Source organism: Heterocephalus glaber, unplaced genomic scaffold (assembly GCF_053883595.1).
Source record: "Heterocephalus glaber isolate CG9 unplaced genomic scaffold, H.glaber_assembly_v1.0 deba00000676, whole genome shotgun sequence".
Lineage (NCBI taxonomy): Eukaryota > Metazoa > Chordata > Mammalia > Rodentia > Bathyergidae > Heterocephalus > Heterocephalus glaber.
The window spans coordinates 22,004,186-22,028,884 of NW_028258156.1; the positions used below are offsets into that span (position 1 = coordinate 22,004,186).

Consider the following 24,699-nt stretch of genomic DNA (forward strand, 5'->3'; position numbering starts at 1 on the left):
AGGTACACAGAAGTGCCCCTCTGTCATTACTCTAAAATATTTCAAATATGAAACTAAAATATCTAGAAATTTATTAACAGTGATGTATGGAAAGTAAAGCTGAGTTTTTAGGGTAACAACTCTCTCTCCAAGTTTCTACTTTCAGAGATAAAAACATAAGCAGGCGGTCTCACTCACAAGACATCTGGGCCAAGAAACGCAGGAGATGAGGGAACGAGCCACAGGGCTGTGTAGGAGGACACTGCAGACAGATGGCATTATGCCGGCCCCGAAGCAGGTGAGGGCCGTGGGTGTGAGCAACAGCAGGAAGCTGTGTGTCTAGGACAGAGTGACGAGAGGGGAGCGGTGGCAAACGGAGCTGGGCCCGTCAAGTCCTGTGCAGAGGGGCTTGCACGGAGGACTCCACCATCTGGGCTGTAGAGTGTTATGCTGGCAGCAGTTACAAACCAGGCAAGCGGGGACGATGGCCCACACAGGAGGTGACAGTGACAAAGTTGGTGGGAAAGGACCAGATTTGGAATATATTCTAAAAATAGGGCAGATAAGGTCACCATCAGATTGGTCATGGGTGGGGAAAACAGATGAGTAGTGCAAGCTCCAAGGGTCCTGCCCTGAGACACTGAAAGGATGGTACTGCCAGCCACTGGACGGGAAGGGAAAAGGAGATCTGGGATGTGGTAGGTTTGAGATGTCCGTAAGGCACCTGCTGGGAGATGTTAAATAACCAGGTGGTGGCAATGTCAGCTTTGGAAGCTTATCAGCCTATACACAGTATGCAAAACCATGGGGTTTGACACATTCACCTGTAACTTGAGAGGAGATGACAGCAAGCATGGGGCCTGAGATACTAATTTTAAGAGGAAAGGGAAAGAGGAATAAACAGTAACGATGAAGCCAGGGAGGACAATCAGTATGTAGGTAACTCCTCCCTGGAAGGCACAACTGGTGGATCTTGCCAACATTTATCCAACTAAATCTGCTATTAGCTAAAGATCACATACAAAATCTATTATAGATGCTAGCTAGGATCCTGCTACTTATAAATAACGAAGATATGTAGTTATAGGCAGTAAAAAAGACCAAAATTGAATACCTGACATCACCATTTGCTGTTTTCCAATGGATTTTAATTCAAAGGAATTTTTCTGTAGAACTAACTATTCCTAACAAAACGGAAGTTTTGAAGCAGAATAAAAGCACAAACATATACTTACCTCTAAAGATTTAAGGAATGGCAATGACTCAATAAAGCTTTCATACATTTTTCTCTTTTTGGCATTGTTTTTTACAATTATTCTCCTGAAGGTTACCCTGTCCTAAAAGTAGAATATCAAAAACAAAGACAGTTAAAATGTAAATTTATGTAGGAAAAATTCTGAACAAATAGTTTTACTCCCTACCAGAAACAAACAATAACTGAAGGTTTCAAAATAAAAGATTTAACATCATTGTACTTTTAATTCAACTTAGTTCAGATTTTTATTCCTTCAGGCACAAAATGTTACGACAGAACGTTATAAAATAATTTCATTTTCTTATAAAGGAAGCATTAATTTACTTTTATGTATTCCTAACAAAATGTGACTAACACATTTGGCTATAACCACGAGGAGGCGCTGTCACACCACTGTAAAAAATAGCACTGTTCCTTTACTGTGCATGGCAGCCCAAAGGGCTGCAATAGGAATTAGGTGGGACACGACCAGCACTTTTTTTTTTGTCCGGGAGATGGAGCTCAGGTCCTTGCGCCTGCGAGGCAAGCGGCGGAACCACTGAGCTAAATCCCCCGCTCGACCAGCATTTTTATAAAAAATAAAGTAGGACTGAAAATCTTGAGTGACTTCCTCAGAGTACTGCTTTTTTTGGGGGGGTGTTTTTTTTTTTGGTACCGGGGATCAAACTCAGGACCTTGCCCTTGCGAGGCAGGCGCCAGAACCACTGAGCTACATCCCAGGCCCCTCTCAGAGTCTTGCTTTATTAAATATTTTATGTATACCCAAAGACACATAAATTCATGTACAGTCGTGATGTTTATGTGTCTCCTAATGCAGAGTAGAAATCATAAAAATGCTACTAGAAAAAATTTAATCATAAATTCATAATGTAAGAGAGGCCTTGAAAAAGTACTTCAGGTTCTTTTCCTTATCTACAGTGTGCTAGAATTTTCCTTTCTAAAAATGTGAAAGCACAGAGAAACTGCACTTTCTTGAATAAGGTATAATGCCAGGGCTTATCATGTGTAAAATCTAAAATCTTTATTTATGTTCATACTATATGATCCAAAAGATGCAGAATTAACTAAGGAACTAGGCAAATTTTTAAGAATGACAGCTCAAAATTATTTCTCTAAAATTATTTATTGAAAAAAATCTCAAAGTATTATTTTAATTCTTTAATGAAAACCCCATTAATTACATAGTTTGGCATTCACTGATGAATTACACCATCTTAATAAAACCAAGACGTTATTATGCAAACATATTAAAGCTAAATTTAAATGTACTACAGTGTGATAAGGAAAAATCCCAGCCAGGTGTGGTGGTGTAAGCCTGTAATTCCAACATTTTGGAGGCTGAGGCAGGAGGATCAGAAGTTCAAGTCCAGCCTGGGTAACTTAGTGAGACCTATCTCAAGAAAAAAAAAAAGGGCAAAGTGCAAAGGTCCCAGTTTCAGTCCCCAGTAACTGGCAGAAAACTGCAGTATGGATGTAAATATCTAAGTGTGATGGACACAATGTTTCTGTTCCCCTAAAATTGATTTGTTGAATGTCTAACCTTCATTGTTAAGTATTAGGAGGTGGGGCCTTTGGGTGGTGAAAGAGGCCCTGGAGACCTGCCTTGGCCCTTGCACCAAATGAAGACACTGTGAGAAGATGGCCACCTTTGAACCAGGAAGCAGGCCTTCACCAGACAACACATTTTCTGCTGTCTTAATTGTGGACTTCCTGGCCTCCAGAACTGTAAGGGATGAATGTCTGGTAAGCCACCCATTCTACTGAGTTTGTTCCAGCAGCCCAAACAGACTAAGACGCTAGCAAATTAAAAAGCCTGCTTGTTCCCCAACTGAGTTTATTACCATTTTGATACTGCCTGTAATTTGACTTAGAGTCTTAATAATTTCACAAAGAGAAAAAATTGTAAGAGAATTCACAAAAATATTGAAATCATTTCTAAATCTAGCTTTGGAAGAGAATCAGCTGTAGTGATTTCTGAGATCCTAGACTTTAATGACTCAAAATCTCTACATGTCAGGCTTATTAATAAGCTCTACTTTATAGAAGTTGCCCAGGTAATTCTGATTATATAATCACTTTTGGGAACCAGGTACACCACCATTTTATGAATAAAGGTTATTGCAAAACAGAGAAGACCTGAAATAGTTTAGCAATTTAGAGATAACTGAGTTAGACCTCTCAGGAAGAATTTTCTATTAATGGCCCACTCTTCACACTTGCTGTGGCATATAAAGCCTGGAAAGTTCATCTTCAAATACTTTCATCCTAGTCATTTCAATAATGGCCTCCCTGATCCTCAGAATGGTCATGTAAATCAGCTGATCTCTTAAGGCCAACAGGAACAAAGCGAGTACAACAGAGTGTGGAGTGAGGCTCCTCAATAAAGACTTCCCTTGGAATTTGGTTATCTTTACACTCACACTTCTATGCAGAGCTCCAGTCTGTTAACCATAAACTTTTCTTTTCTACTCAACTTTCCCTAAGAAGAGTTGGTTAGGCCAGTTGCTATTAAAAAGCAGGCTAAGGGCTGGGGATTTAGCTCAGTGGTTTCGCCGCCTGCTGAACAAGCACAAGGATCCGAGTTTGATGCCGGGCAACCAAAAAAACAAACAAACAAAAAAAGCAGGCTAAAATATTAAGTAATTATGTTAATTAGCATAATTTTTTAAAAAGCTATTCCATTTGTATATGTACCAAAAGATGATTTTCACAAACTGCCCCCTTCCATACACTTTAACAACATGTCTGGACTGCCAAAAATTTCTTCAAAATGTTTCTTGGGAGCTGAAGTATTATGCACCCTGAGAAATCCTGAGCTTCTACCTAATTAAGGTTTCCATCAGGGCTGAAGACTCAATATTCAAAGGGGTCAAATATTTCATCTTGCACCCGGATGTGTGAGGAGCTCCCTTGCTGGGTGACAATCTCACCCAGGCGGGCAACCCCACTGGACGACTGCGTGCTGAGGTTATACCGTCCTCAACAGCACGGGTCATGGCAGATGCTGGACTATTCCCACCACTCAGAGGCCAGGCAGACATTTCATGTGAACCAAGGTCTGCTCTGGTGTAGTTCTTCTCTGCTGGCTTTGGGGACTCAGATCGTTGGGAGTCCTTAAAACACTTCAGATGATGAGTTTCCTTCCACCTGAAACAATTCCAATTTTTTTTCTACAACTTAAAGCAACTCATCACATTTTTAGGAAGTGCCCAGTAACTGCCTGGTTCTAATAGAGAAATGCAAAATGTCTTGTTTTTCAGATCAAGAGATATTTTTATCAGCTGAATCTACTTATGAGTCAAAACCCTAAGCTGAATAATGTGCACATTCTATAAGGCCACAGTCCTTGGAAACGAAACAGTTAACAAATTTCCTACTTATATCAATTTCTTCTCTTTCCACAAAACGATTTGAGAAAAATAACCCAATAAATGCATGTCAAAGTGGGCTACTCTAGGGTGGGCTGTTTTCCTCAATTTAAGGCAAATACATGCACTGGGAGCCTTGCCTACAACCGTGCTGCTTAAAGTGAGGTCTGACCACAGGCATCACTGCTAACCCTGGGAGCTGGTGAGAAAGGAGACTGCAGGCCTCACCCAGACCCCTGGATCCACTCCATCGCAGACTCGCAGGATCTGTAGGCTATCGAAGTCTGAGAATCACCACTTGAATACAATCTTCCAGAATCAGCGTTATTAGCAGGTGATCCTTCGCATCCTACTATCACATGAGAAAATAATCTCCCTGCTTACTCTATTTCTTCCCCGAATACAGTATGTCTTCAAACCAACTTTTAAGTATGTGCTACCACTGAAATTTTACTTAAAGGCACAGGTCGAAATGCTTGAGACCAGCAGTTTCAGATTTTAGGGTTTTTTCAAATTTGGGGATATTACATACATATAATGAGATCTCTTGGGGATAAGATCCAAGTCTAAACACAAAATTCATCTATGCTTCCAAAACACCTTGCATGTGTAGTCTGAAGCTAATTTTAGACAATAGTTGTAATGTGTGTTTTGACTGTGGCCTGTCACAAGAAGTCAGGCATGCAATTTTCCACTTGTAGCATCTTACAAAGTAAGATTGTAACACTTACAAAGTGTTAGATTTTGGAGCATTTCAGATTTTCAAATTAGAGATACTCAACTTGTACTCATATCTAGATCCCACTGCTGAGATTCTGATTAAATTTGTCTGTGGTAGGGCCTAGCAAGAGGACAAAGCAAAACAAAAAAACCAGATAATTCTGATATGCAGCCAGGCAAGAAGCACAGGTACCGAGTATTTTGCTGTACACAGCTGCTCTTAAATACAAAGGTGGTACCGATCAATTGATACTGCCAAGTGAATCCATTTCTAGTGGTTTCTCAAACTAGCATATATCAGAATCACCTGGAGGACTTGCTCATCTGCAGACTCTGAGTCACAGACCAGCAGTGCATGGAGCCCTGACTGGATTTCTAACAAGTTCCTGGGTGATACAGACACCAAGACCAGGGGAGAGCACTTCAAGAACCTCACATTTATGACTGTATTATGCTACTTAGAAAGCCATCTGAGAAAAAGCACTGAAGTCCTTGAAGGGTTTGTAAGAGTGGGTGGGAGGAGCATTTTGGATCTGGTATCTTCCTCGGGGCTGGCAGATCTCAAGCTCCGGACTTGACTGCAGGATGGGGACACAAAGTTCTGACAGCATGGTCTTCATGCCCAAAAGTTCAGAAGTATCCAGCAGTGGCTTAATAAACTCCCCAAATAAATCTACCTATGAGAACGGAAATACAGTATCTACCTGGCTGTTATTATTACAAGTAAAAACATTCAGGTCAAATAAATACTTTACTTACCAAACCCCACAGAGCACCGGGAGAGGTAGCAGTGATTGTAGCTGCTCTGGGTGTATTGTACATTAAGGCCAGCTCGCCAAAACTCCCACGATTGTCGTAATTTCCAACACATCTTCCAACACCGTCACACTTTACATAAATATCAAATGTTCCTCTGTTGGACATATGTAAATTGGAGGCAAAGGAAACTCAAATAAAATCCCACTGCACTTAAACTATTTCAGAAATGAGTCCTGTGCAGTAAAACCTTACTTCCAACCTGTCTACTGCTCTGACGACAAGTAATAAAAAGGCACCAGTGCATACTAATCTGTCCCTACCATGTGCTCACTTCGGCAGCACATGTACTAACCTGTCCCTACCAGCAGGAGGAGACCATCAGCTAGACTACAGTAGGGGCCTATGTATGCCTGCTGGGAAAGTGGAACTAAACATAAAAATTTAAGATAATAAATGACAAAAATATAAGACTACATATGTCAAACACTGTACTTATAGCATAAGAATAGCGAGGAATAATCAAGGGATGATGATGTACTATTACTTTTGTGATCAGAAGAAAATTTTTTTTTAAGAACAGAGCTGTAACAATTTGGTTAGCTCCTATTCTATAGAATGCACTGGGAGCCTTTATAATTGATAGCAGTGGCCAGCCCAAAGATTGGCTACTTTGTTTTAAATAAACTTTTATTGGAATACAAAGGCTTGCTACTTTATGCATTACATATGACTGGTTTTGCTCATACTGGCAAGGCTGGATAGTTGCAACAGAAATCATATTAGTCCACAAAGCCTCAAATATTTACTCTCTGGCTATACAATCTTGAGATCAACCTGAAATCTAGACTTAAAAAGTAACAGAAATTCAGACTAAATATAGGATCCTCGTCTTTTTATAGTTTTTCTGTGCCTATCTTTTAATTGGGGTTCTTTTTCTAGGCAAACAAGACTCCATTTGCTTGTCCACATTATCCGGGGCCTACACTTCTACAAACTCTTCTCTGGGTAGCGGGGCTGTCTCTCCACGTACTGTACAGGGAACAGGGGGAACAGGGCTGCAAGCCTTGCTGAAGCACCTGGGAAAACACAAAGGGAAGCTCTTTATTCTGCTGGCTAAACCCTAGCAAAGATAAGAAAGAGAGGTGGTGGCAAGAAAGGTAGTGACAGGATTAGAAAAGGATTACAAATGATAACAAAATAATAACAGCAGAAATACAAGGTAACAGATAAAAGATAGTAATAAGGAAGAAAATACAATAATTAGGTCTTTAATATAATTCATGGACAGAATGACTATTTCAAGGTTCATTCTAGAATTTGTTTCAGGGAGCAATTATTTTTCAAGTACAAACTGAACTCTTCCATTTACACCAACTACACTTTTCCACTGAAACTGTTCTCTACCTTTTAACATTTGAACAGGATCAATATACAGCAAAAAGTAGTGGTAAGTACATGCTATCAGTTCAGCTGAAACTACACCAGTTTAACTTTTGTTAGAATAGTGTGGGCTGATTTTCATTCAGATTTTGTCCCTGATAATGCGAGGCCTCAGCAGCACCAGCCCCAGGAAAGGGCTGGGAGGGAGGCGGTGGACATGGAGGTAAGGGCAGAGCCACACTGAGCTGCCACGTGACCCGAACCAAGCCCTCTTGCTTCCATGTGCCTGAAAGTTTCATCTGTCAATGGGTGAACATACTATATTAAAATATAAGGCAGTTTTGAGAGTAAAACATGCCCACTAAAAAAAGATTAATACCATACTGTATTTGGGGTTCTCATAGTCTCCTACAACTAATCATAGCTGAGTGATCTTCTAAGTTGTTTCACTGATGAAAGCTATTAATAATACCAAAATCACGACTAATTTATATACGGGATGACTGGTTTTGTTCTACTCCAAAATCCTAGCAAAGGCCTTGGGAAGAGGTTACTGAGCATGGGGATGAGGTGTGGAGGAATCATCCAAGGAGCATGCATGACCGATGTGTGAGAGACACTGCCACAGAGCCACAGCAGGAAACAAGGAACCGAGGCTGGGGACCTGGGAGAGGAATGAGTCAGCAAGGCCTCTCACCCCCAGCCCGGGGAAGCAAATGCAACCCGGTGGACCAGGCTGGGCAACCTGCAGAGCTCAGGGACACCCGCCACAACACACGGACACCTCGTCATCGATTTACAAAGGGAAGAAACACAGACTCACTGCAGACTGCTGCCCTGTTTTGGTCGTCCTTTACCTACCACGTAAAGCACATTGTTCTTTGACGAAGTAAACACAAATGAAGTTTTCTGAAACTAGATTTTCAACAGCAAATGCATATCTTCTCATTTGAATAAAATAGTTTCCCTCTTAAGCATTTTTAAAAGACAAATATAATGCACAAACAGTGTCAAAGACACAAACTACTCGCTATTGCCTGGGTGAGACTGATGCAGCAAAAAGGAAAGACTTTTGTACTCTATACCCCTTGAAATATCTGAACTCTTAATCATGAGCATATTTATTTTATAGTTAATAAAAAGAGCTTGCTAAAAAACACAATAACGCAGATTAAGCTCTACTCTAATATCCTAGACTTGTAAAATTTTAGTTCTATTTTGTTAATAGGGATCTGCTACATACTGTTACATACTATTTTCCAAATCGATTTAGCAAATAAGGATGCTCACATTAATGACTGGGATTTATAGATTAACCAAAAAATCATCCATTTCTATAAATGAGGCTTCTTTTCATAATGTACGTGGTCTATTGCATGTGTTCACCCCAAGTTTACATTACCAATTATGTAGTAAGTACTAAGAGGAAAAGGGCAATAGCAGCTATCGTATAGTAACTTTCCAGCTGTCACAATAACCACTGAGATTTTATACAAACGGTATTCACATATCAGTAGTGAGGCTGGGCAGAACTTACCTATCGATCACATAAAAGTTGTCACCATCATCTCCTTGATCTATTACATGTTCCCCTTCTTTAACCAATTTTTCAAACATGGCATCTAATACTTGAGACATCTGCTCCTATTTTTTAAAAAGACAGGATATAATCTTTATGTTTATTCAGAACATGCTTTCTTTTTTGTTGTTGTTTTCTGGTACTGGGGATCGACCTCAGGACCTTGTGCTTGTGAGGCAGGTGCAGTGCCACTGAGCTAAATCCCTGGCCCAGAACATGCTTTCTTAAGTAACTATTTAATTACCTTTAGATTTCTGTAAATGATCTCAAAGAAATGGAAATATCATTTTTCCCATTAGTACTGTCAGAAAAACACACAGCACAGCCTCCCTTACTACATTCACGTGAGATGATTATATATTTATATATTAAATACATTCCATATGTAAATAAAAGTAATTATAATTAGAATATTTGCAATATCACCACTTTAAAATAAAAAAAATAACTACCAAACCAACGTACATCTAAATAAGTTAGTAAAGAACTATTTCAAATTTCTTTAAAGATGTCCATTTTAAAAACTTCCCTATTAATCAATACTAGAATTTATGTAGAGATAACCCAAATATTTGGTGAATTGAGACCTTTACTCCAATCCTTTTTTTTTTTTTTTTTTTTTTTGTTACCAGGATCAAACTCCTCGGGACCTTGCAAGTGTGAGGCAGGCAGCGGAACCACTGAGCTAAATCCCCGGCCCATTCCAATCCTTTTCTATTTAGCAAAAGAACAACAACAAAATAGAAAAACAACAAAAACAACTATGGCAAATACTGTCACTATGCTTTGTCACTAACATTCTCTTCAAAAAGCAATGATCTACCTTACTAGGACCAATTCTGCCACAAAGATCAAAACTATTATTCAACAACTAAAAACATACATTTTTTTCTAAGTGTGGGTGACAGGCTCAAAGATAAACTTTAGCTAATGAGAATAAACTCAGAGGTGAGGGAAATCTTTGCTCCAAACAAATGCAGGGACAATTCAGACAGACGCTTGAGTAGGCAGAACAACTTGAGAAACTACAGTGCTGCTTGAGAGGATTCCATGGTTTGCCACTTGCACATTCTGAACTCTTGGTCAAGTCACCCTCGGTGGGTATAAAGAAGCCATAGCACCAACTGCCCTGGCCAAAATCAGTTATTATTATTATAACCAAATCAAAGAGTTGATAATAAATCTGGAGAGGGAGGGAAGATACAAGTGGAAGAAACAAAATATTTTGCATCAAGAAGGTAACAGGCCACATGTGCTTCTCTTCCTTTGAGACGCCACTAAAACGCTGCAGGGAATGTGAAGCTGTGGCCCCACAGCGGTGTGGTGGATGGGAAGGGGCAGCTCCTGGGTGAAAGCCTCAGAGCACAGGTGAGTGAATGTGGCAGAGGGAGCATCCACGGTGGTACAGATGGGCCGCAGCACGGAGGGGCCAAGGTGCCTAGCAGACCACCAGAAAGCTAATGCCCAAGGTACACCTGGTTCAGTCAGCGTGGGAATGAAAGACTAAACTGAAAACAGGTGGAATGGCTTAAACTCCTACTGCGATCAGCTGATACCTTTCTTCAAATTCCCTCTGCCAGAGCATGAAACACCCAGCAGCCAAGTGTTTGCCTACCTCTCCCCAGACAAGAGATAAGAGAGGAACAACACAAATCCTAGAGAACGAGGATACACACCCATGAGTCCTGCAGCCCTGGACCCAAGACCTCAGTGCCTGGAACCGCGGGTCCCCGTGTGACCCAAGCCTGCTGCACTACTCAGAGCTCTTTCTCAGCTTTCTGCTGCCCCTCTGGCCATCTACAAGACTAAGATAAGCAGCAAAATGACAGCACAAAAGACTGACGTTTCAGGAACAGTGGAGAGCATTTGCAAAGCTGTCCCTGGGTACCTAGAGATACATTAGAGGAATGACATCGCACCCATGGGGAAAAGGATGTGTGACAAATGCAAGTAAGAGGAAAGCAGGGAGCTTCAAAATTCAAAACATGATTGCCAAAATTGTTCCCTTGAAAATGGACTTCAGAGTGGGCACACTAGGCAGACACCCCACACGTCCCTTCCCTGCACGTCTCTGTCACCACTGTTCCACCACAGCAGTACCCGGAGTGCAGGTGATGACCTCTCACTGAGTCGTTATCACCCACAGACCATGTTTGCATTAGGGTTCCATCTTATTTAGATCCACCATTACCGAAGTTCTTAACAAGTAAATAAAAGGGTAAGAAGACAAACTAAAATCAAAGCTGCACAGAAAGCCAATGAAGAAGTAAAAAGACAGGTGCACCAGAGAAAATAATAACCGAAAACAAAAGAGAGGGAATAAAGAAATATGGGATGAATTTTCCAAAAGCAAGACACAAGTTTTCAGGCTAACGGGCATACTAAAATGCCCTGGACAACTGAGGACCAAAAACCCACACTAACATGCCATGATGCATTTTTTGAACACCAAAGATAAAAGATCTACAGAGTTTCGCGGGGTATACCTTAAAGATATAAAATGATGCTCAACTTTTTTCAGAATGAAGAGAAATGCAAATTGAGATTGAAGTGAGAAACTGCACGTGGTGGTGCACGCCTATAATCTCAGCACTTGGGAGGCTGAGGCAGGAGGATCCCCTTTAAATTTGAGGTCAGTCTGGCAACATAGTGAGTTCAAGGCCAGCCCAAACTACATAGTGAGACCCAGTTGCAAAAAAAAAAAAAGATTTAAACGAGATACCACTGTTCACACCCACTGTTCGCATGTCAGATTTTTAAAAGATACAAACGTTAGGATAACACTGTCTTAAAGACGGTGTGGGGAAGAGGCATTCTCACACAAATTCTGATGAAAAGGTAAAATGGAACAACCTCTACAGAATGCGATGTGGTAATCTTTACTAAAATTTCAAATCTGCATGCCCTTCTGCCTCACTGTTCTTTTCCGAGAAAGTTACTGTGAAATGGCACATGCGGCGGCACTTGTCACTGCAGCGTCGTAATAGCAAAAGACCGGAGTCAACACTGATGAGTACCTACGGGCACTGGGAAAATACATCTCGTAGCTCCTCACTAAACAGCTCTGCAGCTGGCCAGAGCATGGTCCATCTTTCCGGGGAGTCGCTGTGTGACTCTCAGAGAAGGGCCTGGGACACTGGCAAACCCGCCAGCGGGGACAGTCAGGAAACGGGGCCTCCAGGTGAGAGGAAAGAAGGCCCTCGCATCAGTCACCTTTGCCTCACTGACACGGCCACTTCCGGAGGCAGAACAGGAGGGCTGGGAAGAGCTGCGTGGAGACTCCAGCAGGGCATAAGGCCCGCCTAAGAACGACACGTCTGGCAGGGCCGGGGCTGCTCTGCAGGCAGGAGCGCCCTGTCACCACAGGAACGTTCAGGTATGGCCTTCCTCCCATCAAACTGCTGAAGAAAGGGCTCAGGGTTTTTCTAACTGTACCCTCAGCACCCAGAGATTTTGCATAGACACTTCAGGGACTGAATCTAACCAGCTGATTTTAATTTCATCTGGAATATATGTTTCTCCATTAAATATTAAAATTAATGGAAATCAATATACTGAGATGGTACATGTGAGTTGCATCAGAAGACTTTGTAGAGCAGTTTTAGGTTCACAGCAGAGAGGAATGCAGAGGCTCCAGTGTGCTCCCTGCCCCAGTCCAGGCACCAGCCCTCCATCAACCGCCCCCACCCAAGGGGGGCATCTGTGATACTCTGGCAAACCCACACTGACCTACCACTATCACCGGGTCTCCATTTACATTAGGCTTCACTTTTGCTGTGGTGCACTCTCGGCCTGGACTAATGGATCACAACACGTATCCCACTACTACAGTATCACACAGAGTAGTTTCATTGCCCTAAAAATCCCACAATTATCTAGAACTCCTAGAAACTACTGAGCTTTCTACTGTTTTGCCTTTTCCAGGATGTCATGTAATTGGAATTATACACTATACAGGCCTTTTCAGATTGGCCTCTTTCACTTAGTAATAGCCATATAAGGTTCCTTTCTCTTTTCGTGACTTGACAGCTCTATTTCAGTGCAGAGTAACATTCCACTGCCTGGATGTACCACAGTTTATTTATCCATTCACCTGCTGAAGGATATCTTGGCCTCTTCCAAGTTTTGTCAATTATGAATAAAGCTGCTATAAACATCTGTATGCAGGTTTTTGGACTAAGTTTTCAACCCCTTTCAGTAAAAACCAAGGAGCATGATTGCTGGAGTATATGGGTCCAAGGATGGTTAGTTCTGTAAGAAACAGCCAAACCTTCTAAAGAGGCTGTACTGCTTTGCATTCCCACCAGCAATGAATGAGAGTTCCTGTTACTCCACATCTTCACCAGGACGTGGTGGTGTCTGTGTTTTGGACTTTGGCCGTTCTGATAGGTGTGTGGTGGCATCTCATTGGTCAGCATTTTCCTGCTGCCATATGATGTAGGGCATCTTTCCATATGCTCATTTGTCATCTGTATATCTTCTTCGATGAGGTGTCTGTTAAGGTCTTTGGTCCATTTTTAAATCAGGTCGTTGGCTTACTGTTAAGTTGGCTCACTGTGTATTTTGAGTAACAATCCTTTATCAGATGTGTCTTACAAATGTTTCTTCCAGTTTGTGGTTTGTCTTTTCATCCTGTTCACAGTGCCTTTTGCAGGCCAGAAATTTTTAATTTTTTTGGTACCAGGATTCAAACTCAGGACCTTGCAATTGCCAGGAAGACGCAGCACCACTGAGCTAAATCCCCAGCCCAGAAATTTTTCATTTTAATGAATCCCAGCTTATCAATTCTTTCTTATATATTGTGCCCTTAGTGGCATATCTAAACAAAAAGCCATCACCATTCCCAGATCATCTAGATTTTCCCCTGCATTATCTTTAAGCAGTTTTATACATTCAAGCTTGTGATCCACTTTGAGTTGAATTTTTTGAGGGGTATGAGGTCAGGGTCTGGGTTCATGTTTTGGCAGGTGATGTCCAGTTGTCCCACTTGTTGAAAAGACCATCTTTGCTACACTGTTTTGCTTTTGCTCCTTTGTAAAAGATCAGTTTATTTATGCAGAGCTGTGTATAGGCTCTCAATTCTGTTCCAGTGACCAATTTATGCACTCTTTTGCCAGTATCACATTGTCTTGATTACCAGTGCTTTATACTAAGACTTGAAATCAGTATCAATTCTGAGTTTTGTCCTTCAAGGTTATGTTGGCTATTCTCAGTCTTTTGCCTCTCCAGATTTATCTATTCTGGATACAAACTATAGAATCAGTTTGTCAATATCTACAGAATAATGTGCTGGGGTTTTTACTGGGATTCTAGTGAATCTACAGATCCAATTGGTAAGAACTTACATCTTGACAATATTGAGTCTTCCTATCCATGAATATGGAATATCTCTTCATTTTATTTAGTTCTGAGTTTTGCATTTTCCTCAGTTAGCTCTTGTACATATTTTTGTTAGACGTATATCTAAGTATTTCACTTTTGGGGATGCTAATGTAAAGGGTATTGATTTTAATTTCAAATTCTATTTGTTCCTTGTTGATGTATTGAAAAGTGACTGGCTTTTATATATTAATATTCTATCCTACGACCTTGCTGTAATCACTTTTTTAGTTTGGGGAGTTTTTTGGCGATTCTACAGGTTTGCTGCTTACATAATCATGTCATCTATGAGCAAAGACAGTTGTACTTCTTCCTTCTTAATCAGTACACCTTTTATTTCCTTTTCTTATCTTACTGCATTAGCTAGGGCTTCCAGTATGAGGTTGAAAAGGAGTGGTGAGAGGGAACTACAATTTTTTAACTGCCATAAAATTCACATAATATAAAATTCGTAACTTAAAAAGTGAACAACACAGTGGCCACATGTTGTATAACTGCTACCCTTCTGTATTTCCAAAACATTTTCATCACTCCAAAGGAAACCCGTTAAGCAGTCACTTGCCATTCTTATGTACTCTTAATCCCTAGACACCACCTCTGTTTTCTTTCTTGACAGATATATCTATTCTGGATCTTTCAATATAACAGAATTAGAAAATATGTGGCCTTTTGTGTCTAGTTTATTTCACTTAGTGTAATGTTTTCAAAGTTCATCTCCATTGTGGCATGTATCACACACTTATTTTTTTCCAGACTAATCATACTCCATTGTACGTAAATACTACAATCTGTTAATTCATTCTGTTAATGCACACTGGGTTGTTTCTCTCTTCTGGCTATTGTGAATAGTGCTGCTACAAGCAATTGTGTACAACTATTTGAGTATTTGTTCTCAATTCTTTTGAGTGTACATTCATGAGCAGGATTACTGGATAATATGGTATCTCTACATTTAACTTTTTTTTTAAAGGCAGAGACTCATTATGTAGTCCAGGCTAGCCTTTAACTTGCAGTCCTCCTGCCTCAGCCTCCTGAAAGCAGGGGGTTCCAGGCATGCATCACCATGCCCAGCCTTACATCTAATTTTCTCAGGAACCATCAAGCAATTTTCCTCAGCAGCTGAACCACTTTACTTTCCCACTAGCAAATGTAGGAGAGTCCTAATTACTCCACATTCTCACGATCTGCCCCACACACACACCCAGTGATCACTATCCTAGTGGGGATGAAGCGGTATTTCATTGCGGTTTTGACCTGCATTTTCCTCATGACTAACCATGTGTTTGTTGGTCGCTTGAATATCTTTGCTGGAGAAAGTACTTTGCCCATTTAAAAACTGGATTTTATTTTTTATGATGTTGAGTTGTGTTTTTTACATATTTTGGGCTCTGGATTCTTACCAGATGGATGATTTATAAACAGTGTCTTCCATTCTGTAGATTGTCTTTTCAATGATATATAAAAATGTCTCATTTTTATAAAGTCCAATTTCTCTTCTTGCTTTTGGTACTGAACAATTTAAGGTCATGAAGACTTACTGCTATGCTTTCTTCTAGGAGTTTTACAGCTTTAGCTCTTATATGGTAGGTCTTTGATCCATTTTTGGTTAATTTTTGTATATGCCATGCATAGGACTCCAAATTTGTCCTTTTGTGTGGATATCCAATTGTCCTAGTACCATTTGTTAAAGAGATTATTTCCTTGGCGACAGCTTCACACTCTTGTTGAAAAGCATTTGGTCATAAATCCATCAGTTTATTTCTAGACTCCCAGTTTCATGCAACTGTTCTACATGTGTATCTTGATGCACTACCATCTTTTTATCACTGTAGCTTTGTAGTAAGTTTTGAAATTGTGAAATGTGAAGCCTGCAGTCTGGTTTTCTGGAGCCTCTGTCATGGATCCAATTTTAACACAGTGGATGACAACAAAATCCACAGTTTAGCTCTACAATACATGAAAGCTACCACTTTAAACTTTATAAATAAATTAATACTGATGAAAATAATTTTTTTTAAAAGAACAGGGATTCTCTACTGGCAGAGATATATCCCAGTAAGGATCCTATGTCCCATAGCTCTCTGCAATCTGGTATGCTGTTAAGTAAAAAAAAAAAAAAAAAAAAATGGACAGAACACTAGAGGTTTTGCTGCCACTAGATTTTTTTTTAAAAGAATATATTTGTATATGCATTATATAACTCTGGGAAAATACCCATTATAGTGCTGAAAGAACTTGCCTATTGCTGAGAATATGGGTGGCTGGGAGACAGATGGAGGGGAGATTTTCTTCACTATCTTTTGTTCATTTTGAATTTTTGTAAATTTTGTCTGTTGATTACAGTGTCTTAACTGAAAAACAAACCAGACAGAGAATATAACTTTCCATCTTCATGCGGGCTAAGAAAAACCTGTGGAAGCAATAAGAGATGTGTTTGCAGGGAGTGGTTTTTATCCCTGCCTTGGGTTTCTGTGTGAGCCAGCAGCCAGGCTAAAGGGGAAGCTAGTGTGGCAGTGAAACCAACTTGATGTGGTGCTAACTGGCCCCATGGGGACCCTTTTACCCAAATGACTTGATCCACTCAGGCAACATATGGTCACCTATCATGATTCTGAAGGTTGATTAAATGGCTTACTTATACTTTGTTTCACTTGTTATTTATATTCTGACTCTGGGGCAGGCAGGAGGAACATCAGCCTTATTGATTAGTTCTAACTCTAAAATGTCAAATGGGGGAAAAAAGGATAAACTAAATTGCTGGAGTGAATTTTTTGTTATGTGGGAATTACCTGCATTTTAATTAAATAATACAGTTTCTAAATTATAGAGCTAAAGAATGCACGCATGGATATTTGAAAAAGTAAAATTCTTGATAAAATACAGAAGAAGAATCTTTTAAAACTTCTCTATGTGACAGGTGTTCTTCAGTCAATCAAATGTGACTTCCCATAACTATGCACAGAATAGAAAGAACTTGGGAAATATTTAATATGCGAAGGCTTATCAAGATGACTGACAACCACTGGAGGAAATCCACATTAGTTCCCTTACAGAACGCAAATTCAAGACTGAGCTTAGTAAAGAGCTCTGAGTCACTTCAGGAATAACAATTTACTCTGCATTAATGAAAGCGTCTATCATATAGCGTAGGAAAATTATTTCAGATAGCCTCAAATTAGAAATATTTCAGAAGGAAAGTGGCCTATTGAGTCAAGCGTTAAAATATTCATGAAAAGAGTATCTTCAAAGAGTTTAATAATTATAAATGCTACGGTTCAACATATGAATATACAGCACTCTAAGGGGAAAAATGTTCTGAGGTCTACGAAGTACACCTCAAGCTAAACAGTGACTTCAGGAAATTCAAATAAAATGGGGATTACAAAGCCAAGCTCATTCTTCTTGTTAATCAGCACTTACTGTACTATTTTCTCTCCTTCAAGTTCCCCTCCTCCAGAAAGGAGCTATCTTCACAGGCATTCTAGCTAAATGCCGCCAGTCATCCTGGATGCTTTCCTTCAGGCTCCAGTTAAATGAAATACCAAGTGCCAAGCTCTGTCAATTCCTTTCTGTCCATCTTTTTTCGCTTTTGCCTAATTGAGGCCCATTTCTTCTCCTGGATCATGGCGTGGCTTCGTCTTGCTTTGTTCTTGCGATGTTTCCAATTCCTCTGCCCCCTTGAATTCCACCCTTTGCATCACCACCAAAGAGAACTTAGGGAAACATGATTGTTGTAATCTCTATTCTGAACTTTTCAGATGTGCTCAAAGCTTACAGGATGTGTCCAACACTACACCCTGACATTCAAGAAAGGTCCCTCAAGACGAGACACCCACCACATCTTAGCCACCGTCACTAGACAGTGTCCGCTGTAGGCTCTAGTGGTAACATTCTATTGCTTTTTGTCAACTGGTGACTTCGTTTTCTGAGAGGCAGATCAGTGGCCCCTCCAGCTCTTTCAATCATCAGGGCAGTCTAAGAGACAACACATCCTCTCACAGCCTCCCGGCCACACGACAACATCTGTCATCAGCATGCTCTGTATGAATACATGTGTTTGTAAGCCTTATCAATTATAGGTTCTAGGAGGACAAGGACCATGTTTCAACATCACTGTGACCATCAATAGCTTATCCAAGCCTTGGAACATAGGGAGTTGTCAAGACATTGAATGGAGAGGAGCTATGTGATAAGGAGATTATATGTATTGAGTGTGTAACTCAACTACAATGCATTTGGGTTACTGTAATTAATGTTATATCATAAAAAACCAGAAGGCTGCTCAAAATATGACCTTAACTTAAAACCTTCATTCTGCCATGGTTGGGGCTAAATATCCTACTCCAGGTAGTAATTTGTTAAGTAAAATAAATGTTTGTTTTTTTATATCCTGCATGATCTCTAAAAGGATTTGAGATAGTAAGGAAATAAATCAAGCCGGTTTGAGTTCAAATTCAAAAAACAATCTTTTGGAAACAACTATGTCAATATGTTTGCTTCTCCCTACAAACATTCAGTAGTAACAATTTGCAGTTTGGGGTTTGCTCCCCCTCCCCCAATAAACTAGTTTTTAAAATATATATTGAAACCTTTAGGTGAGCAGTGAAGAAAGACCAGAAGAGTCTTAGATTTATAAAAACAATCACTTTAATTAAGGCACGTTTAGAGACCATTCTAGCAAAAGATTTTTTAAAGTTTGAAATGCAAGCATAATTTTATTATGCTTTTAAAGAGTTAAGGTTGAAATGGCAAAGAAAAACAATTTAACTTAGAGGCTAGAACAGGCAACATCCCAGGAAAGTGTAACAGGCAACTATTTCATTCATGCCTTTTATCCTTAGCACACAGAAACCAAAATATCGTTGCTTAGTCACTGCTTGAGCACTAAAACACTGTTTCAATGAACAGAAAAGCAGACAAAGTGGCACTAAGATGCCGAACTCGATCGTTTCACCTGGAGCTCAAATCCCGAGTACTCAGGGTGTGCTGAGGGCCCCGCATACCAACAGTACCCGGGATCTTGTGAGAACTTGGATTCTCGGGCCCTGCTCCAGGCCGACTGAGTCGGCATCTACATTTTCACAAGCTTCCTCATCATATATGGGCTCATTAAAATGTGGGAGGCACTGTTTTTGGTGTCCTCTGAAACTGTCCCATGGAAAGTCCTAGTCCAAACAGAATCCTTAATGGAAGCCCATCCCTGAGCAGGAAATGAAGGACTGATTTTAGAACTATCTGATGTGTGCATCTGGAGCAAAAGAATTAAATACTTAATTGGTGCTGGCCTCAGAGAACAGCGCACCCATAGGCTAGCTTCAGTGTCAACTGAGGGCATTGAACCAGGTCCCTGTGTCCTCAGCACTGACCTTCAGTGACGGGCCTCACACAATACGGGTGAATGGACTGAGTGAATAAACTTGGAAGGATAAAGATATATCAGTGTCACTCTGAAAAGCTGAGTTCTCTCTGGGATAGTGTAACTATGTTCAAGGGTTCCCTGCTACTTTTAATAAGACCTGAGTTAGACAGCATTTCAATGCCATCATTTAATTACAAATAACAGATCTATCAAAAAATCACTCATTATTAAATATGTGTGAATTAAATACTTAAGTATGAAAGAATAACTCAAAGCATTCTGGTTTTAGTCCCATGTCTTCTTTTTGAGACCTAAGTGCGGACAGGAAGACCTGACTGGCAAGTGCTACCTAAAGAGTAAGACAAGGATGGAAAAGACAGTTCCTGCCCTTCAGAAATGGAACAGAGGAAGTGACTGAGGCATCTCTGACACGGTCAGCTCAGTTCGCTTCCGTCAGAGGGGAAAACCTGGACTCAGAGATGGATGTACCAGATTATAATGTGCAGAGCTAAAAGCCAGGTCATCCAAGTCATAACGTGGATTCCATGTTCAGGGGGCACGTGATAAAACAGAAGTGGTATGAGAAAGCAACAGGGTAAGACTGTTTCAGGGGGTAAACATGACCTAGTATAGAAGAATGGTTACTCATTTAAAATAGGACCTTTTGAAGAAGACTGTATCTCAAAAAAAAAAAAAAAAAGTGGGGCTGGATTTAAAGTTCTCTCTTCTTCTAAAGGTTCGATCTGAAAACTGGAAGATATGGAGCTTGACCCGCCTCCCCCAAAGTTTGAGTACCTCATAAAAGCTGATTCAACTTTCACATTTGAAACATGCAGTTCTTTCCAAAATGACTATATAGTTCTTTCCTAAATGACTATACTACAAAAATATGCAAATCTATGATAAAAGAAGCAGAACACTGAGGCCAAGCATACAAGGCAAAATCTGAAGAGCACTCTCACTTACACTGAGAATGGGTATTCCAGAAATTACAGAGAACAAAATATCCTCCCACCTTAAAGAAGCTAAGTAAAATGTTACTCTTAAATATAACACTGAATATAACTTTTATTAAAAAGTCAAGTAGGGCTAGGGATTTAGCTCAGTGGCACCATGTCTGCCTCGAAAGCACAAGGTCCTGAGTTCGATTTCCAGTGCCATCACCACCAAAAAAAGTCAAATATAATTACTAGCACTGACTACTGAGAGAGGCCCTCCTTCAGGAGCCTAAGCATCCTGCAAGTGCCTGCTGGATGTATGAAGAAGGCAGGACTCTGTCCTCTTCTGACCACTTCTCAGTGCCGTGTAGCAAGTGAGTGATGAGATCATAACTTCCCCACATAGCACAGGCTCGCTTACTCCTGGCTCTGGCTGCTGTGTATAAAATCCATTTGGATTACTAAGATTTCTCTTACCGGATCCAGGTTCTTGAACAGCAGGATGTCTTTGCAAGCTTCTTGCAATCTATTTCTTTGATCATCGGTTTTTGGATGTATAATCTAAAAGGACATCAAATTTAAAAATACAAAAACAAAGAAAGTTGTTAGCACCGATCAAAATTTAACAAAAATCAACAGGAATGCTGGAAAGAATTGTTGGTGCTCAGCTTCACTTTTGGTTAGCACAGAGATACTTCAGATGACTAGTAAACATCAGACCACTACGTAGGAGGAAATAATGTAAGTTGTCCCCAGGGAGTAGTATACATTCATCCATGTAGTACCTGAATGTTTTTCAGGAGTGTCCCCCCAGGTTAGCAAGTTCATTCTGCAAAGGGGTGTGATTAGCAAGAGAGACTCCAAAGTTCCTGGCCAGTAGAGACAAGGGGACAATCACTGCAATGAAAATTTAGAGATTGCCTTTATTCTGTTTTTAGTACTTTTAATACTCTTTCAGAATGTAGCTCTTTCCTTTGAAACCTGATCAAGTCTCCAGAAGCAAGTAAATTCTTAAATGTAGAGAAACTGGCATATTGCATTCCTATAGTCTTCTTACTTTTATTCCAGCAGGGTGAAAATGAAGAATGTCCTCTAAAAGAGAGGGTTGCCAACTCTGGGGTCCCTTTTGCCTAGCAGAAGGCTCACTGGACCAAGATCCATTCTTTGTTCATGTGTGGTGCTGAGGATAGAACCCAGTGCCTTGCATATGCTAAGAAAGCACTCTATCCCTGAGCTATATCCCCAGCCCCAAAAGGCCCAATTTGTTGCAAATACTGGTAGTTTCTAAGTATGAAATGAGTTAGGGAAGGGACAGTCCTAAAAGCAGGCATGCAGTTGGTTTCCTGGACACCTGTATACCACCTTCTTATTCCAAGGTTCACTTAAAAAGCAACCGTGACAGCTGATAAGCTGGATCCTCACCTCTTCAGTCGGCCACCTCCACCAGCTAGAATCAAGCAGCCCTGAGTTTGTAACCCAAAATGTATCAAAATTCACAGGGTGGTGGGTGGGGAGGTAATTCAGGGATAAGAGCACTTGCCTAGCATGTGTGAAGCCCTGGGTCCAATTACTAGTACTACAAACACAAAACACAAAAGGGGAAATTTAAACGAGCACATTAGATGGCTAAAAATTAATGAAAATAATGAGCTAGAAAAGAACTGAGGAAACCTACAAGTATATGCAAATTATTTCTGTGTATTATCTTAGACTATATGAAAGATTAGCAACAGAAGTCACTGCATTGTGTCTACAAGGGTGAGGCACAAGGAAACCTTTGTTTACTATCTGACACTCACTGAAAACTAGGGTCTGAGATGACAGGTGAACACAAAAAGCAGATCCTGGTGCCTGTCCCACTGCTGCACAAGAAACCTTTAAAACTCAGACTTTAAATCATACCAACAAAAATTCACTTCTTCCTATTTTGAAAAAGAAAAGCTAATGTAATAAAACAACCCAAAACCCCTGTTACTTCTCACTTTGAAAAACCCATCCGGAACCTGGAACTGAGGCAGGGGACATGTCTGCCTGCTGAGGGAAGCACCCGACCCAGACCTCACTCTGTCAGCCTGTCTTCCTGCCTCTCCTCCCCTGCCCTCCCTGGAAAGCCCTCACACAGAAGCCCAGCCTTTTCCTTTGCTCTCTTTCTGGCTGCTTCCGTTCTTGCTACTGGCCGCAGCTCCCCTCCATGCTGCTCCCCTGCTCCCTCTCCCAGCTCCTCAGGACCCAGCCCCTCCCTATCACCCCTCCCTCCCAGTGAGACACCACCCTGCATTGTGAAGCTGCTCTTCCATCTCTAAAGACAGTCTTCTCCCAGCGGGCTTTGTGTGTCCTACATAAGGGATCTTTTCTGGATTCCCTTGGCTTCAACAATACCCAAAGTGTGATTTCTGTTATACTAGAGGCCAATTTAGTTTGTATTAAAATTTATTTCTGATTTCAAGTTTAAATCTTGTTTGTTAGTAGTGTTTACTGTGTGGCAAATGCTTATGGGCCCTATAAACATGAACTGATTTCATCCTAGCACAACCCCAGGAAGCAGGTCCTAACTTAGAGGTAAGGAAATGGCCGCCCTAGCGACTTCCCCAGCACCAGGGCCCTAAGCTGCAGGGGAGCTTCACTGGGCAGGGCTGCAGGCTTTAAACCAGGGATCAGCAAAACTGCACCTCAGGCAAACTCACTTTTGTTCTGCCTCTGGGCTGAGAACAGTCTTACCTTTTTTAATGACTTAAGAAACCCCAGCATTTCCTGATGCATGGAAATTACATGAAATACAAATTCCAAGATCCATAAGTAAAGTTTTAGTGGCATGCAGATGTGCTCTTTCATTCCTGCATTACCTGTGGCTGCTGTCAAACCACTGCAGCAGAGCTGAGCAACTGCAAGAGACCTCAAGACCCCCCACAGCCTAAAATATTCTCTGAAAATAGTGAATTTTTAGTTAAAAATAAACTGCAGAAAAGGCCTGCCAACTCTTACTCTAAATCTCTGCTGCTCTTCAATAAAAAGAAGTAGAAAGCTAATTAATAAATGAGGTTTACTCAGGCATCTTCTTTGCAGAACACTGTACCTTGTTACCCAACAACAGTCTGTACGAGGTATTTTCTTACTTGTCCATGCCATTCTCCAGAAGGAGCTGAAAGTCATCCTGCAAACATTCAGTCAGAACACCCCACTCTCCAGCTGCAAACCTCAGCAGGCTCCACCCCTGCACTGGGAAGGAAAACCCCCATTCCTGCCTTCTCAGCTTTGACCCAGCCTCCAGGCCCTGGCCTCTGCCTTGACTCAGAGCCCTACAGGCCTCCTCCTCTTCCTCCTGACGGTGGGCCCAGAAAAACCAGTGCAGGACTTCTGCAAGACTCTCCCGATGTCCCGCACGGAGGCCTGGAGGACTGGGGCATCTGAATTCCCACCGTGTACCCTGCTCCCACTTCACATCGATTATGCAGCAGTTTACGCACTTGTTTGTCTACATCAGCCATCGGCCTCGCAGCTAGCAGAGGGCCGGGTTCCCTGTGCGCACCACTGCATCCCGAGCGCCTGGCCACTCGTGCAAAAGGCACTCCAAAAAGGCTTTGTGGGGTAACAGGACAAAGAAATATTCTACTTCTGAATTTATCAGATTCCGCATGCTAGGTTCAACATACAATCCTTAAATTTTTGTTTACTTGAGATATTTCAACTAAAATCTAATGTGGTATTCTCCCAAATAAATCTTAAGTATTTAGATTTTCTTTGAATTGGTATCAGAGGACAAATACCTATTAATACTAGAAATGTAAGGCATGGGTGATATATAGAACCCCAGAAGTAATATAAAATGTCCACATACAATGTTACTCTATCAAAATATAGTATATGTTTTTCCTTGGACATTTTCCAGTATTTGTCAAGGGCTAATTAATTTTGAAACATGTAGTAACCATTCCCAAGAGCTATGGTACAGTTCGCCTTACAGTTTCTAAGGGAAAAAAAAGCAT

At 40.8% G+C, this 24,699-nt stretch overlaps 1 protein-coding gene across 1 annotated transcript in view; it reads right to left on the minus strand.

The window, feature by feature from the left end:
- Prkar2b (protein kinase cAMP-dependent type II regulatory subunit beta) overlaps positions 1-24,699 on the minus strand; it is a 96,267-nt gene that overhangs the window by 8,467 nt on the left and 63,101 nt on the right. Inside the window, exons 4-7 of the mRNA XM_004839671.4 lie at positions 21,194-21,277; positions 8,999-9,105; positions 6,082-6,235; positions 1,215-1,316 (exon numbers count right to left, since the gene is read on the minus strand). Coding sequence (XP_004839728.1) covers positions 1,215-1,316; positions 6,082-6,235; positions 8,999-9,105; positions 21,194-21,277 — 447 coding nt within the window. The remainder of the gene's footprint in view (positions 1-1,214; positions 1,317-6,081; positions 6,236-8,998; positions 9,106-21,193; positions 21,278-24,699) is intronic.